Here is an 18,590-nt window from a genome sequence, read left to right on the forward strand (position 1 = left end):
TCCACAACCATGCCTTTCCTCAAATTTCAACAAATTTAAAGAATTGTTCAAAACTCTCATCTCAGTCCACAACGATGCCAGGAATTCATTTCTGTAAACCTGACTCAGGAATTTGAGACTTCTATAGTCTCATAGGGCCTGTTGAAACTTCTGTCCGTAAATCATGAAAGTAAATGACAAAATGAGCCATGATGTTTACAAAGCAAGCAATTCTAAACATTCTCAATTCGCATGGACTTTAAATTAAACATTCACTGCTCTGCACCGAGTTTCAAGTCATGTTGACTGAAATACAGAAAATCTTATAAAAACATAAAATTGTTTAGTCACACGTTAAAAAGTATTAAAATTAAAAAAAAAAAAGGTATATACCTTGGACAAACGGCCCGTTTCGACGTGATGTTACGTCTTCATCAGTCTCTCCTGAACCACTGGTGATCTTGAATTCTGCGATGTGCATTTGTCGATGGTAGGGGTGGGGGTGTGTTGCTCTTATGGTGGGGGCTGGTTGTTTGTGTGTTATGACGTATCATGATGTCGAATAATGTGTGGGTATTGAACTGTAATTGTGTATTAAGTATAATTATGTTGTGGGTATGTTATTGTATGTTTGTATATTTCGTATTGCAGGTTTTCTTTTAAATTCGGGATATTGATTTTCTGTTTTAATTCTTGAACAATGGATATGAAACTTTTTTTGAGTTTTCAATCTACAGAGAGGACTGTATGAATGCCAATTGTTTCCTGGTAATCTGATAAGTTTTTCATATTGAATCAGTGCTTTTTCTTCTATTGTCATTTTGATACTGTTAATATTAGTGAGGAATCTCATAGAATCTATTGGAGTTGTTTTGATTCCACCAGTAATGAGTCTGAGAGCTTGGTTTTGAACATATTCTATTTCGTTTATGAAAGGTGAAGTAATTAAAATTTCTCCGCAGTATGTCAGCACTGGCTGTATAAACATTTTGTATGTAGTGTTCAAAGTATTCCTAGAGCATCCCCATTTCTTTCCTGCTAGTCTTTTTAGAAGGGAGAATCTTTTACGAGCTTTTTCAGAAATGTAACTCAAATGGTTGCTCCATGTTAACTTACTATCGAAAATAACTCCAAGATATTTGGATTCATAAGTCCTAGGAAGGTGTTGGCCATTGTATTGGATATTGAATTCTCTTTCTTTTTTACCAAGTGAAAATATTTGGTAGTTACTTTTGCTTAAATTGAGTGTCATCAAATTTGATGTATTCCATTCATGTAGTTGATTTAGAGCTTTAAGAGCAGAATTTTGAATTTTGTCTCTATGTCTGTAAGATCCGGAAGTCCACAAAACTATATCATCTGCAAATAGTGCTGTTTTCATGTTTGATTCCTCTAGTAGGGAGGGTAAGTCATCTATATAAATATTGAATAAAGTTATGCTGAGGACAGTGCCCTGAGGTAGACCTCGATATGAAATGGATTCGGAACACCTCAAAATCTGTGCTTCAATGGCTGGTCATGATAATATCTTTGAAAAATATTGGAGTGCAAGAGGTCAAATGACTTTATTGTCAAACGCCTGGCATTAGAAAACAACAACAACAACAACATATTTCGTATTGTTCTAAGATGTTTAATTGTGAACTTTTTGGTGTGATGTGTACAATTTCCATATCTGTTTCTATATTATTGTAGTCATGATTATTGTTGATAATGTGTTCTGCGTAATTTGATGTGATGTAGGGTTTGGTTATAGCTTTAATATGTTCATTATATACCAGCCCCCACCATAAGAGCAACACACCCCCAACCCTACAGCCGACAAATGCACATCGCAGAAATCAAGATCACCAGTAGTTCAGGAGACACTGATGAAGACGTAACATCACGTCGAAACATCCAAGGTATATACCTTTTTTTTAAATTTTAACACTTTTTAACGTGTGACTAAACAATTTTATGTTTTTAACAAACAAAATGTTAACGTGAAATATAATCAAAGAAAATCTTCCATTAGATCAGTAAATGGCTTTGTTAAATGGCAAATGAAAAGCAGTTAAATCTGGAGATATACTTACTAGTTATTTATATCGTTTTCGCCAATACTTTCTAGCTCTTCCTTTGTGACCTGAAGATTGCCCGGGAAGCGAGGGTTGCGGCGATGGAAGTCCAACTTGGTTATAAGAAGAACAGTGTAGCACTGTATAAGTTTGCCATAGCCTTCCCGTAAATGACACTGTAGAAACAAATACACAATGTTGATAAAGATAATGAGCCGAAATCATGAGGAATTCATTCTCTCTAAAAACACCTTTCTCCTCAGTGTCTTTCAGAACTTGTGTGTCCACAGTTTTCAGGCATATACACCAAACAATAAGTATAGGCAATGGCTGTCGTGTACAAACTATTAATTCTAGTGACTCTGGTATTGGAAATTGTTCAGTCAGAGACAAATCTGCTATCTGTAAACATTTAGCAATATTTTTATGAAATAATTTCGTCCTTTCACTCACACTTTAGAATACGATTAATTCCAAACACGTATTTTTTGCAAGTAGTTTTATTCAGTTCTTGACTTAAAAATTTCCATTTGAAATACCGCTAATAAAATGTCTTCTGTCAATGATCTGGAGATATGAGCCCACAACAAACGTCAAGGACTTTTATAACAATTAGTGATGATATACAGGGTGATTCACGAGGATTTACCGTCCCTTACGTAGCTTATTTCCGAAGACATTCTGAGCGAAAAATGTCATATAAAAATTTGTCCTAATCTCAATATTTTCAGAGTTACACTAATTTGAAGTTGTTAGTAAAATACCTTTTTTCTTTAGTTTTAAGGGTAAAAAATATTACAAATACAGAATGAACTATTCAGAAGTATCATTTCAGTAATTGGCTGGTGTTCTGAAACTAAAAATGTGTTGTTAATTGCTTTGTACAGATTTTGTTTTCCAATTTTTAACTAAATATTACATTATTCTTATGCACTTATCACAAAAATTGTTACAAATCATACGACTTTAGGAACTTGATTCTTTACAGTTTAATTATGCATCCTAATGTAAAGTCTTAAAAAATTTACAAGAGTGGCGTGATTTGTAACAATTGTTGTGATAAATGCGTAAGAAAATGTAATTTTGTAGTTAAAAATCGAAAAAAAAATCTGTATGAAGCAATTATGGAATTCACAACACATTTATAGCTTCAGAATATTAGCTGATTTAAAAAATGATACTCCTGAATAGTTCATTCTTTATCTGTAACATTCTTTTACCCTTAAAACTCAAGAATAATGGTATTTTGCAATCAACTTCAAATTAGTGTAATTCTGAAAACATTGAGATTAGGACAAATGTTTATATGACATTTTTTGCTCAGAATGTCTTCGGAAATAATAAGGAACGGTAAATCCTCGTGAATCACCCTGTATATTACAGGTCAAGGAACTTCCTGTGACTTCGAGACACATTGCTTCCTCGTGAAAATGATCTTACCCATAGTTTACCTAAGTCTTCTATTTACAGACACACACACTTTCCTCCTAAAAGTATTACCTACACCTTATCTAAGTCTTCTATTGACAGATACACACGGTTTGCACGTAAAAATAATATTACTCACTTACTTACTTACAAATGGCTTTTAAGGAAATCCGCAGGTTCATTGCAGCCCTCAAATAAGCCCGCCATTGGTCCCTATCCTGTGCAAGATTAATCTAGTCTCTATCATCATATCCCACCTCTCTAAAATCCATTTTAATATTATCCTCCCATCTACGTCTCGGTCTCCCCAAAGATCTTTTTCCCTCCAGCTTTCCAACTAACACTCCATGGTTAGATAGATAGAACTTTATTGTCGAAGGCATAATATATGCATAGACATGATCAAATATATACAATTACAATTTAATTTAAAATAAGTGAAATATAAAAAACATTATTCATTTCGAGGGCCCATGCGTGCATCCTCTAGATTGTAGGGACACAATTTTATTAATTTCGTTTTTATATAATTCCTAAATTTGAGAGAATTTTTTGTATATTTGATGTCATCAGGCAAACTATTGCAGATTTTGATACCAAAGACCATACAGGTTCTACTAGTGTTTGTAAGATGGTGAGCTGGAATAGTGAAACCATTTTTGTTACGAGAATCGTAGGTACGGAAGTCACAATTTTGGTGAAAATCAGACAGATTTTTATAAATTAGTACGCATTTCTGCATTCGTCCATACGTGCTACATGCCCTGCTCATCTCAAACACCTGGATTTAATGTTCCTAATTATGTCAGGTGAAGAATACAATGCGTGCAGTTCTGCGTTATATAATAATATTACCCACAGTTTACCTAAGTCTACTACAGACAGACACACACTGCTGGTTCGTAACAATGATCTTACCCACAGTTTACCTAAGTCTTCTATAAACAGACACACACTGCTGGTTCGTAACAATGATCTTACCCACAGTTTACCTAAGTCTTCTACAGACAGACACACACTGCTGGTTCGTAACAATGATCTTACCCACAGTTTACCTAAGTCTTCTATAAACAGACACACACTGCTGGTTCGTAACAATGATCTTACCCACAGTTTACCTAAGTCTTCTATAAACAGACACACACTGCTGGTTCGTAACAATGATCTTACCCACAGTTTACCTAAGTCTTCTACAGACAGACACACACTGCTGGTTCGTAACAATGATCTTACCCACAGTTTACCTAAGTCTTTTACAGACAGACACACACTGATGGTTCGTAACAATGATCTTACCCACAGTTTACCTAAGTCTTCTATAAACAGACACACACTGCTGGTTCGTAACAATGATCTTACCCACAGTTTACCTAAGTCTTCTACAGACAGACACACACTGCTGGTTCGTAACAATGATCTTACCCACAGTTTACCTAAGTCTTTTACAGACAGACACACACTGCTGGTTCGTAACAATGATCTTACCCACAGTTTACCTAAGTCTTTTACAGACAGACACACACTGCTGGTTCGTAACAATGATCTTACCCACAGTTTACCTAAGTCTTCTACAGACAGACACACACTGCTGGTTCGTAACAATGATCTTACCCACAGTTTACCTAAGTCTTCTACTGACAGACACACACTGCTGGTTCGTAACAATGATCTTACCCACAGTTTACCTAAGTCTTCTACTGACAGACACACACTGCTGGTTCGTAACAATGATCTTACCCACAGTTTACCTAAGTCTTCTATAAACAGACACACATTGCTGGTTCGTAACAATGATCTTACCCACAGTTTACCTAAGTCTTCTACAGACAGACACACACTGCTGGTTCGTAACAATGATCTTACCCACAGTTTACCTAAGTCTTTTACAGACAGACACACACTGCTGGTTCGTAACAATGATCTTACCCACAGTTTACCTAAGTCTTTTACAGACAGACACACACTGCTGGTTCGTAACAATGATCTTACCCACAGTTTACCTAAGTCTTCTACAGACAGACACACACTGCTGGTTCGTAACAATGATCTTACCCACAGTTTACCTAAGTCTTCTACTGACAGACACACACTGCTGGTTCGTAACAATGATCTTACCCACAGTTTACCTAAGTCTTCTACTGACAGACACACACTGCTGGTTCGTAACAATGATCTTACCCACAGTTTACCTAAGTCTTCTATAAACAGACACACACTGCTGGTTCGTAACAATGATCTTACCCACAGTTTACCTAAGTCTTCTACAGACAGACACACACTGCTGGTTCGTAACAATGATCTTACCCACAGTTTACCTAAGTCTTTTACAGACAGACACACACTGCTGGTTCGTAACAATGATCTTACCCACAGTTTACCTAAGTCTTCTATAAACAGACACACACTGCTGGTTCGTAACAATGATCTTACCCACAGTTTACCTAAGTCTTCTACAGACAGACACACACTGCTGGTTCGTAACAATGATCTTACCCACAGTTTACCTAAGTCTTTTACAGACAGACACACACTGCTGGTTCGTAACAATGATCTTACCCACAGTTTACCTAAGTCTTTTACAGACAGACACACACTGCTGGTTCGTAACAATGATCTTACCCACAGTTTACCTAAGTCTTCTATTGCACCTCTATGCCTCTGCGAGTGGGGAATAACTTGCTGATGTCCTTCTCGAAGGACTTTATGCAGCACGTGGCAGAACTTCCAGGCAACAATGCGATTGTCTTGCAAAGGCAGTCTGAGAGCACAAACCCAAAAAGTTTGTGCCCCTTTTTCGTGAAATGTTCCAATGATGGTACCTGTGCTTGGGTTAAGGAATTACATATTTCATACTGTATAGTCATAAGTTGAAGTAACTGAAAACTTTGCAATGCATCGCAAATACATTTTATATTCACTACTGAAGAAGAATAAAAAAAAAGTTTTTCAAAAGAGAAAACTAGACATAAGGCTAGGGAGAGGAAGGAAGTTTCATTAAAGGAAAATGCGAATGGAAATAGCAGTTGAAATAAGTTAACACTGACTCAGTCGATGGAAAATATCTTGAGCCACACAACAACATCTCATTTCAAGGGGTGGATTGAGTGTTGATAACAAGACATAATAAAATATGTCCAAAAACAATGAAGGGTGACAGACAGACAAGGATAAGTTAAAGATGATTAAGTAAAAAATCCAAGAGAAAGTCGAAGACGAAGAGGGTAAAGAAAATGATGCGAAGGCGAGGAAGAAGGCAGACAACAAAGAGGATGAGAGATTAGGAAATGATCTGAAGATGATAAGGAAAAGGAAGTCGAATAAGAAGAAAACGAAAACGAAGATGATCGAGGTAAATATGAAAACAAAAACGAACTATGCAAAGACAATGAAAGAGGTAAATATGGAGAGAAAAAAAAGAATGAACTTAAGAAAAAATGTAGCAGAAGCAGTAGGAGTACCAGTACAGAAGAAAGGGGGGAAAGAGATTAGAGAAAAGAAAAGAGGCTCTTACTTAAATTTTAATTAATTTATTTATTATAATATTAATGTGCTGGTCAACAGCCATAGGTCAATAATAATAATAATAATAATAATAATAATAATAATAATAATAATAATAATAATAATATCACGATGCAGAAAGTTGTGATAGTGATAGATTTATTGATATTAGTTCACAAAAGTACAAATTTAATAATTTAAAAAATGATCTATATACAAAAGTAGTTATACATAATAAATATACAATTTCCTAAACTAATTAATTTATCGCAAATCTCAATAATTTATTGGTTCAACCTTGCACTTACGATGCAGAAAGTTGTGAAAACGAAACACGGTATTGAATAATTTCAAGGAAAAATTGTTCCGGAGCCGGGTATCGATTCCGGGACCATTCGCTTAGAGCGCGAACGCTCTACCGACTGAGCTACCCCAGGAACTATACACGACACCGTCACAATTTTCCCTTTATATCCACACAAGTCAAATGAGCTGACAAGACGCCAGAACTCAACTATGAGTGCACACAAATGCTGTGTGACTTAAATTGTGGCTTTCTGTTAACGTACCTCCAGTAACGAATGTATTATGCAAATCTGGCTTTCAAGTAGTAGCTCCCTGTTCGCGCGCTAAGCGAAGGGTCCCGGGATCGATACCCGGCTCCGGAACAATTTTTCCTTAAAATTATTCAAACCTGCTTTACAGGGAGCTACTACCTGAAAGCCAGATTTGCATGAAACACGGTATGGTTGGAAAATTCATTAAAATTAACAAAGATTTTTCCTTAATTTTCTGTTCCTTACTCTGCCGTAAATGTAATACGAATAAAATGTGCACTAATATAGGATAATCAATACACAAATGATCCCAACTTCGAAGAAAGCTCACAGCTCTGTGTCAGCGAACTGTTCACATACGACACAAGGTGCCCAATAATAGTGAAAGAAACACCCTTTATCAAAACTGTGTAGTCTACCTACAGTATTTTTCTCCAAAGGCGGGTACTCTGAACTCTTAATCACTTGACCTCAAGCGTCCCGTTCTAAGAGTTATGCGTCGATAATTGCTGATTACTTTGGAGTCTGTCCCAAAGGAATGTATCCGAGTTACAGCAATGTGAGAGGATAATTAATGGTGCAATAACAGAATAACAGCCGGAAAAAGGAAGCATTCCACGAAAAAGTGCCCCAACAACGTTCTCTGTTCACAAATTTCAGTTACACTAGCCGGGATTTGAATCCAGGTCTATGGCGGAGAAAGCTGACGATCTAGTCCTTCTACTAACAGTGCACCAGGTAGAAAAAAATGAATTAATGAAAAATATAGATGTAGCAATACCGTGCAGTTTCGTTTTTAAGCTCAACAAAAGACACTCATATTTTACTGTGGTGTCGAATACAGATCTGGGCCACTGTGGTACTGCTGGTACTGTGATACGTACACACCCCCTGGATTGATTTCAATACAAACTGCGCACTGATAAGGTTGCAGTGTATGTTGTGTGCTATTAATCATTACATATCATAAACTGAAAACTAACTTACTAATTCAAGAGTGTATCAATGTTGGCTGTATAGCACTTCCGGTACAATGGACGTACTTCAAATTCTGTTGTGCCTAACACTTGGTACCCATGCAGACATCAAATTTAATAGTAAATTGATAGACAGAAGAAGTAAACAGAATATAAAGTAAATAAACTTAAGTATGTAATAACGAAGGGACAAAGGCAGAGGATTTGCCGGTTTGTTCGTTGGTATAACAATCGATTTGTTTGGTAGATGCATCGATCTGCTGATTGGTTGGTCAGTCGATCATTTATGGTCGGTCAATAGATCTGCTGGTGGTCGGTCGGTCGATAGATCTGCTTGTGGTCGGTCGGTCGATAGATCTGCTTGTGGTCGGTCGGTCGATAGATGTGCTGGTGGTCGGTCGGTCAATAGATCTGCTTGTGGTCGGTCGGTCAACAGATATGCTTGTGGTCGGTCGGTCAACAGATCTGTTTATGGTCGGTCGGTCAATAGATCTGCTTGTGGTCGGTCAGTCAACAGATCTGTTTATGATCGGTCGATCAATAGATCTGCTGATGGTTGGTCGGTCAATAGATCTGCTGGTGGTCGGTCGATCAATAGATCTGCTGGTGGTCTGTCAGTCAATAGATCTGCTGGTGGCCGGTCAGTCAATAGATCTGCTGGTGGCCGGTCAGTCAATAGATCTGCTGGTGGCCGGTCAGTCAATAGATCTGCTGGTGGCCGGTCAGTCAATAGATCTGCTGGTGGTCGATCAGTCAATAGATCTGCTAGTGGCCGGTCAGTCAATAGATCTGCTGGTGGCCGGTCAGTCAATAGATCTGCTGGTGGCCGGTCAGTCAATAGATGTGCTGGTGGCCGGTCAGTCAATAGATCTGCTAGTGGCCGGTCAGTCAATAGATCTGCTGGTGGTCGGTCAGTCAATAGATCTGCTGGTGGCCGGTCAGTGAATAGATCTGCTGGTGGTCGGTCAATCAATAGATCTGCTAGTGGCCGGTCAGTTAATAGATCTGCTGGTGGCCGGTCAGTCAATAGATCTGCTGGTGGCCGGTCAGTCAATAGATCTGCTGGTGGCCGGTCAGTCAATAGATCTGCTGGTGGTCGGTCAGTCAATAGATCTGTTGGTGGCCGGTCAGTCAATAGATCTGCTAGCGGCCGGTCAGTCAATAGATCTGCTGGTGGTCGGTCGGTCAATAGATCTGCTGGTGGTCGGTCAGTCAACAGATCTGCTGGTGGTCGGTCAGTCAATAGATCTGTTGGTGGCCGGTCAGTCAATAGATCTGCTAGCGGCCGGTCAGTCAATAGATCTGCTGGTGGTCGGTCGGTCAATAGATCTGCTGGTGGTCGGTCAGTCAACAGATCTGCTGGTGGTCGGTCAGTCAATAGATCTGTTGGTGGTCGGTCGACACATAGATCTGTAGGTGTCGGTTGATCAATAGATCTGCTGGTGGTCTGTAGGTCTATAGATCTGTTGGCAGCAGATCGGTCGATAGATCTGCTGGCAGTTTATTGATAGGTAGATCTGCTGGTGTCGGTCGATCAATAGATCTGCTTATGGTTGGTCAATCGAGAGATCTATTGGTAGTCTATTGGTCGATCAGGGCTGACTGATCGATCGGTTTGTTGCGTTGACTCCTTGATCTGTTGACTGGTTACTTGTTTGCTAACACCTCCAGATATGATAGACTCTGCTAGCATGCATTATGAGGAATATATCATTTCTGAGACTGGGATATCTGTATGGAGATATTCATTATCCCTAATTAAAGAAGGATCGTAACTTTTCACTTCCTGAAGCATAGAAGAATTCTGGCATGGAGTTGGTACTTTAAACTATATCTGAAATATATAAAACAAAGCCAAGGAAACATCTGAAACCTTTGTGCTTATTTTCCTTGCGGAAATACGAGTAAGGATAGGCATGTATGCTTAGACTTGTTTCCAGTAACATGCGGAATGTGTGAACAAATTTGTTCGGCGAGCATGACTCACGGAGTTTCAGGTAAGGAAACAGACGAGCTCACAACATTCCGATAGCGCTCAAGGATACTTCTGACATGCTTCTCTTTCACTGGAGTCTCGATCTGGTTGATGGCTTTCCCGATGCTGATGGACTGCAAAAAAGAGAGAGACATCCGTTAGCTTGCTGCAGTCACTTTGTATAATCAAATACTCTACAATGATAGAGTATTTGGTATAATATCATAAGGCAGTGGTCAGCATTTGACTCGCGAGTGAAACCCTTAATACACAAGCAAGGCGGACGGTTAAGCCATGATCTCCCTCCCCTTAGACATCACTTGTTCTTTCAATGTTAAGGAAAGAGGATGGTATTTTTTAAAACCTTTTTTCCTATTTGGTGTAAAATATTAATTTTTTTGTATGTAGAGAGCTCAAAGCTGTAGCAACTCAACCAAAAATAAATATTTTGAAAAAAAAAAAAATTGGGAGCCCAGATTTGAAAAAAAAATATATCCAATGCAGGATTTTACTAAAAACCGATATATCTAAACCATTTTTAAAGGTAGATTCATCCAGTTTCTTGCAATGTACTTGCAAAAGCATGCTCTACAAACTGTCTGTAACAGAATTTTGATATTAGTCCCTACGTTTGTAAAATAAACAATTAAAATTTAATAACACTTTTCTGAATTCCTTTCTTGCAAACAAACGGACGTAGTTTTAAAATGAAATCAATTCTGTTACAGAGAAAAGTTTTCTAATAGTCTAAAGAATGTGTGTTCTAAATTTCATGCATGTATCTTTAATAGTTCAGAAATTATATCCAGTTTTGTCTGGCAATGTAGCAAAAAAATGAAGTTACCGTAAACCGATAGAAGGGGGCGAGTGATTTAAAAATCCATAGCGCAGGAAATTTAAAAATGGCGTCTCAACATCCGATAAGGGCACAAAAATACCCACGAAATGTTATGCAATGCATTCCACACATATCAAAGAGTATTTTAAAGATTTTTTTTTTTTTTCGAAAATTCAATTTACCGGAAACAATAAAAGTGGGCGAATGATTTAAAAATCCATAACGCAGGAAGTTTAAAAATGGCGTCTCAACATCCGATAAGGGCACAAATACCCACAAAACATTATGCTATGCATTCCACACATATCACAGAGTATTTTAAAGATTTTTTTTAAACTTACCTCATTTTTCACCAAAAAATACCATCCTCCCCTCCTACCTTCCCCTTTGCTGTACATTGCAGGCTGTAGCCTACTTTATATGACGTAATTTTGCCGACCACTGATATAATGCATATGCACTAACTTTAGTGGGAGCAGTCACGACTTCCAAACTCTCCTACAGTCTGAATGTTTGTTCAATGTCAATGTGATGTCCTTTATTGCATTAAGTGGTGGTCCAATGTCTGATAACCACCCCACATCATGTTTCCCACCATCTGTCAAAACTGTCTGGTGTCGAAGTAGAGATATGTGTAAAGCAAGGATCTTCGAGCAATATATAGTACACAGATCGATCAACCGAGAAGATAGACACCAAAACAATTAACCAACAAGATATTCAGATACCCAGACAATCTGATAACAAGCCAGACACCAAGAAATGCAGCCAACCAAACACCAAAACAACCAACAGGCCAGGCCACTCACATACTAATCACTTATTTCAAAGATAACATAATACACTTTTGGTTGGCACTCCCGATGAAGCAAAAGCTTGGTGGCCGGGAGTGGAGTTTACATTAAATAATTAAAAAGTAATATTACACGCTTAAGCCTACACTAAAATAATTATTTGTTTAATGTAATTAATCAAATATAAGTAAGCAAAAGTAAAGTGAAAAATACCAAAATAATAATAATACAATAAATACAATGAAATTATATCACATAATATACAGAAGAATAGGTTACTAGAAAGTTCAAGGGGCGATGGCCCCTTTAAACAATAATAAAGTAAGATGAAAGAGTATCAAACAATACAATTGAATTTCACTTTTTAGAAAAAAAAACTAAGTCAAAATTTGCTACTTTTCAAGAGAACAAAGAAATTTATTTTCATGAATATGCTAAATACGAGTGTACCAGTCCCGTTCTATAAATATCAACTTGATGTCAGAGATACAGCGGAAGATTTGACTGAGTTCCTTTCTTTGCAAATCAATACTTCACGGAAGTATTAATCATTTTATCAGTAAAAAAAAAAATGAAAAATTTGACTTAGTTCCTTTCTAGAAAGTGCGATTCAATTGTAAAATAAATATAAAATATTATGCAATAATAAAATGGAGTAATATATTATATACATAAATGATATTTTAGTTCTATTCTATTTATTGAATTTTGAAAGATTCATAACATTTTTTTTTTCAAAATTTAATGTAAGAGAGAAATATAAAAAAAATGAAAATAAAAAAAAATATTAGAATACTAATCTGTTTTTAAAATCAGTTGAAGTGCTTGCTTTTTTAATAATTTATTACTGGAAGAAGCTAATTTTGAATGTTTTTAATGAAGTTATTTTACAATCTCGGGCCGAAATTTGAGGCATGCCTTAGTCCTGCTTCAGAATTGAAATTGTGTTAAAAAAAAAGGACATGATATAATGTGTCTTCTTGTACTGTAATCATGGTCATAATAGTTATTATTTTATGGTAGTATTTTAATAGGGTATATATGTATATTTGTTTAATATTCAGTACATTAAATTCCTTGTATGTTATGAGGCGTGTATGATAATCCATTTTTTCTTAATACATATTCAAAGTCCGGCGGGTGGCGTGATGGCAGGCGGCATTCTGCCTCAGCCGAGACAGCCAAATCCTATCCCAAGACGAGTAATGATAAACCTCATGTCCAAGAGCCCAGGACCTTGGAAAACACTTACTACCCTCCAGAAACTTCACCCCAGGCTATTTTTAACTACAGCAGATAATAGCTGAAATGAGAAGTGGAGACTGTTGCTGGAACTGGAGAGGAAAGCGGGTGTTCCCTGACAAAAAAATCCTCTACGTCTACACTACCCACCACAAATTCTATCACGACTTAGCAGGGAATCGAACCCGTATCCTAAGAATGGCAGACTAGCGTGCCACAGACGCGAAGACATTTATATCGCTTTTAAATCTGATTTTCGTGAAAAGGAAAATAATATTAGAAATGAATTCATCCTAGCCACTTTGTGTGAATATGAGACAATGTAATTACTTATAGGCCTATGTACTAGACAGTTTTATAAATGAAGCCAAATTTATCAATTTTGTAATCACAGAAATGTTTTTGTGCAGTATGTAACATGTTTTGTATGGTTGAGAAACTTGGGCCCTTAGTTTGAGAGAGGAACAAAGGTTAAGGGTGTTTGAGAATAAGGTCCTTAGAAAATATTTGGGGCTACGAGAGATGAAGTTGCAGGAGAATAGAGAAAGTTACAAAACGCAGAACTGCACGCACTTCACCTGACATAATTAGAAACATTAAATCCAGACGTTTGAGATGGGCACGGCATGTAGCACGTACGAGCGAATCCAGAAATGCATATAGTGTTAGTTGGGAGACCGGAGGAAAAAAGACCTTTGGGGGGCCGAGACGTATATGGGAAGATAATATTAAAATGGATTTGAGAGAGGTGGGATATGATGGTAGACACTGGATTAATCTTGCTCAGGATAGGAACTGATGACGGTCTAATGAGAGGGCGGCAATGAACTCAGAGTTCTCTAAAAAGCCATAAGTATGTTTTTTTTTAGTAGGTTATTTTACCACGCTGTATCAACATCTTAGGCTTATTTAGCGTCTGAATGAGATGAAGGTGATAATGCCGGTGAAATGAGTCCGGGGTCCAGCACCGAAAGTTACCCAGCATTTGCTCATATTGGGTTGAGGGAAAACCCCGGAAAAAACCTCAACCAGGTAACTTGCCCCGACCGGGAATCGAACCCGGGCCACCTGGTTTCGCAGCCAGACGCGCTGACCGTTACTCCACAGGTGTGGACCATAAGTATGTAAATTGAGTTAAATTAGATGTAGTTGCAATGAATTAATATAAATTATGATCTCAAAATTCTTGCTGTCATATAATGAATACTGACAATAGACGTTGTTCACTGAATAGGTGTGTAGCTACAATATTTCTGTTCTCTTAAGAGAATATGGAAAATCAATTTTATTTTAGCATGTATAGGCTATAATAAAATTATAATGGATTTACTTACATTTTCCGAAAATGAGGTTAAGATTATGCGAAATTAAGTTTTTTTTAACGTGAATTAACCATTTTCGAAATTGAGGTTACTAAAGCTTTTCCGAAATTAAAATAATAATTAACTTTTCAGAAATTAAAGGTGAAAAGATATAGCTCAAGTAGTTGAACTATGGACAGTAGGCCTAATACGATTACTTCATTAATCATTAGCAATATTATAAAGGAACTAAAACGTGTAGCACGAACCGGTATAATGAGAGAATGGGTATGTGGGCACCCCTCTCTCCGTGTCTAGTCTAGATACAGAATGTGCTAAGTATTTACCTTCGAAGCTGCTAGCAATCAAGTGGCTTACTTACAGAATAATCCAACACTCGCTTGTTTACACGAGGTCAATCTAATCCGCGACGACGTATTTATCGTAATCCGTCGCTAGGCTACACGACTGTCAGATTTTACCTCACGTCACGCTTTGTTTCATAACAGCGGACAGGAGGATTACAAGACGACAGACAGGATGTGTGTCCAATCCTACATAATAACTGTAGGACGGTATTTTCGTGAGACAGGCCCACGCCGCCCAATCCTCGACGCTGCTCGCTGGAGAAGAAAATACTACACAGTGTAAACGATAAAGTTGATGTCAGAACTAAACCATCTACTAAACGTAAAAGTTCATTACAGTTTCTCTCTAATTTTAACGTAATCGGAATCATACAGGGTTAGTTAAAAGTCCCGCACCACCTAAATAACTTTTGACGCATGCGGTTCAGTGACATGAAACTTGGTATGTGGGGATAACCATATACTACGAATTCAATAATGGTATTACCGAGTTTTTTTATACTTCCGGTTAACGGAAGTAACTCCAACTCTCTTATTTTAAAATGGAACACCCAATATATATATATATATATATATATATATATATATATATATATATATATATATATTTTTCTTTTTGAATAGTGCTCATTAAGAACTTTCCAAAAATTACCCACACTTGATACTTCTGTACAAATTCAGTGTTGCTAAATAAAAATGGAAGTGGTGCAAGATATTCCTAAATCCTGGATAAATCATTCCTTAAATGGTTTCTATGATCGAGTGACACATTGTAAAGCAGCTGAGGGCTACCAATTTGAACACATAATTTAGAAGGTGAGCTAGCTTTGTTTTGTTTTTGTTAAGGAAGGGGTATTTTATTATTTTAATATTCGATACATTTTTCTGTCTTCTTGACTTAGCAACACTGAATTTTTACAGAAGTATCAAGTGTGGGTACTTTTTGAAAAGCTCTTAATGAGCACTATTCAAAAATAAAAATATATATATATTGGGTGTTCCATTTAAAATAAGACAGTTGGATTTACTTCCGGTTAAACCGGAAGTAGAAAAAACTCGGTAATACAATTATTGAGTTCTTAGCATATGGTTATCCTCACATACCCAGTTTCATGTCACTGAACCGTATGCTTCAAAAGTTATTTAGGTGGTGCGGGACTTTTAACTAACCCTGTATATTATGGCAGTGGTTCCCAACCTCTTTTGACTGACGACACACTGTACTGAACGCCCACGATATCGCGACACACTTATTTGTTTTTATTAATAACAATATAATAACAACAAACAGTGATTTTCCTGTGAAGGAAAAGGTGTTGAAACTCTGTGTAGAATATTTTATAGCGTACAGAGAGATGATTACTGTTCACTGCACGGGAATTTTGTCGTCTTTCCTCCTTTTAGTAGGCCTACAACTAAGGTTTCAAGGTCTAAGCGGAATTCAAAGAAAAAATAAATTAAAAACATAGTTATTCACACACATTTTCCTTGCAAGATGAAAAATGCAAGAAAAAAGTGCCGGAACGCCGTTCCAGCGCGTTCCGCCAGAAAAAAAAAAGCACTGATAACTTCAATGTAATGTCGGACATCCAGTGCTGTAGATAGGTCGATGTTAACACACAATCGAAAAAACAAGCAGCAACGTGAGTGAAATTAGAAAAAAACAAATGTAGTATGTGTCAAAAATCCCAACCTATCTATGCTGGATGTCCGATAAAAGATTTTTATTATCGTTTTTGAAAAATCATCTATTTAAATTAATGTGAAGTCTGCGCTTGATGGGTTGCACAGAGTTTCTCTATACGTGGCTTTATGGTTCACAGGACACGTAAATCATCTTCAAGATGCAGCAGTCTGTTACTTTGTTTAGAGTTCACTATTTTCATGGTAGAAAATGCTTATGCTTATGACGTTGAAAACGGCAGTTAAAAATGTATTTTATTCGGCACCATCGACTGATTTGACAAAACACTCGGGATTTTGTTTATATTCATCTCCACGCCACGTAAAACCATATTGCAAGTATTCATCACTACATATTACGAAACGCAGTACAGAAACTACAACTTCAAAACTACAGCGGTCGAAACAGAAGCCTGGCCCCTATTGTAATCGAATTACCAGATTTTAGAAAGAGAAGAAGGTAGTTACGCTCTCACTTGCACACAGTGTAGATATGGTTATTTTATAAGGGATGAGGGGGACGAATCCCAGAAAAGTATGTATTTCATATGCTAGGAAGATGAGCTGACAACAAGGTGGAAGTTTTCTTGGAAAACCATAAAACTTAATAAGGGTTTCGCATTGTGTTTCAACTTTCAATAGAGGTAGACTAGGTCACTGTCCTCACATCTCCTTCTCTTTCTGAAGTGTTTGTGCGAAGATTTTCCCTACGCCACCTGGTTTACAGTTAGAAAATAATAATACTATTGTGCCTTTAAGAAAGCAATTTCCGAGAGAGAAATATTCTCGGAATTTTTTAGTATGAGTTTATATTAATAAAATAATAATTAATATCAACTACAACCGATTAATTTTAATCGACTCGATTATTCGATTAAATATTTTTGATCGATTAATCTTACAGCATAAATTGACCGATTAATCGATTAAATCCCACAACACTACTTGTAACCCTCTTGTCCTTCTTCGTCCTCTTCTTCATACTACCTGCTTCAACCCATTACATCCTCATTTATTTCCTCTCTTTTAATTTATATCTTCAATAATAAATTCCATTTATTTTGAAAATATAACCCCACTTTTTAAAACTAAGAACAGAGTAATTGTTATTCCGAATAAACCGTTACTTCACCTCGAACCAATACCTTTCTTTAGTTGGTTATTTAACGACGCTGTATCAACTACTAGACTATTTAGCGTCGACGATATTGATGACAGCGAAATGATACTTGGCGATATGAGTCCGACCGCACTTCTTCTTCTTCAGTAGGTGCTACAACTTCATCGAAGTTTTGACCTTCTCAATTAATTTACGCCATTCCTTTCTGTTATGAACAAGATTTGGCCAATTCTTTACATTCAATGTTTTCAAATCGTTGGTTATGTTTTCCTTCCATCTACTTTTTGGTCTTCCTTTTGCTCTTTTACTGATGGGGTTCATTTAACTGTTTTACCCTCGTCCATACGATTGGTATGGCCAAACCATGCCATCCTTTGCGTTTTGATATATAGTTTACTATGTGTTGGTTTTGTATTAAAATATTAACTCTTTATTATTTCTAATTCTCCACTCATCGTTTGCATCTTTTATTGGGCCAAATATCCTTCGTAATATTTTCCTTTCAAAAACCAGGAGCTTTTGCTTAGACAATTCAGTTAGGGTCCAGGTTTCACTTGCATATGTTACAATTGGTCTTATTACTGTTAAATATAGTCTTAATTTTGCTTGTTTGGATGCGTATTTGCTTTTGAATAGGTTGAGATTTGCAAAGTATGCTTTATTTGCCATAACAATTCTATTGTTTATTTCTTCCTCGATATTGTTTTCGTCGTTTACTATTGATCCCAAGTATTTGAAGGATTTTATCCTTCAAAAATAGTATTATC

The 18,590-nt window shown here is 36.9% G+C and overlaps 1 protein-coding gene across 3 annotated transcripts in view; it reads right to left on the minus strand.

Annotated features, from left to right (window-relative positions):
* LOC138702834 (huntingtin-interacting protein 1-like) overlaps window positions 1–18,590 on the minus strand; it is a 178,819-nt gene that overhangs the window by 41,715 nt on the left and 118,514 nt on the right. For all 3 annotated transcript variants that reach the window (XM_069830154.1, XM_069830155.1, XM_069830156.1), the window contains exons 2-4: window positions 10,548–10,611; window positions 6,087–6,286; window positions 2,058–2,215 (exon numbers count right to left, since the gene is read on the minus strand). In XM_069830154.1, coding sequence (XP_069686255.1) covers window positions 2,058–2,215; window positions 6,087–6,286; window positions 10,548–10,611 — 422 coding nt within the window. The remainder of the gene's footprint in view (window positions 1–2,057; window positions 2,216–6,086; window positions 6,287–10,547; window positions 10,612–18,590) is intronic.

This window comes from Periplaneta americana, chromosome 7, assembly GCF_040183065.1.
Source record: "Periplaneta americana isolate PAMFEO1 chromosome 7, P.americana_PAMFEO1_priV1, whole genome shotgun sequence".
Taxonomy (NCBI): Eukaryota; Metazoa; Arthropoda; class Insecta; order Blattodea; family Blattidae; genus Periplaneta; species Periplaneta americana.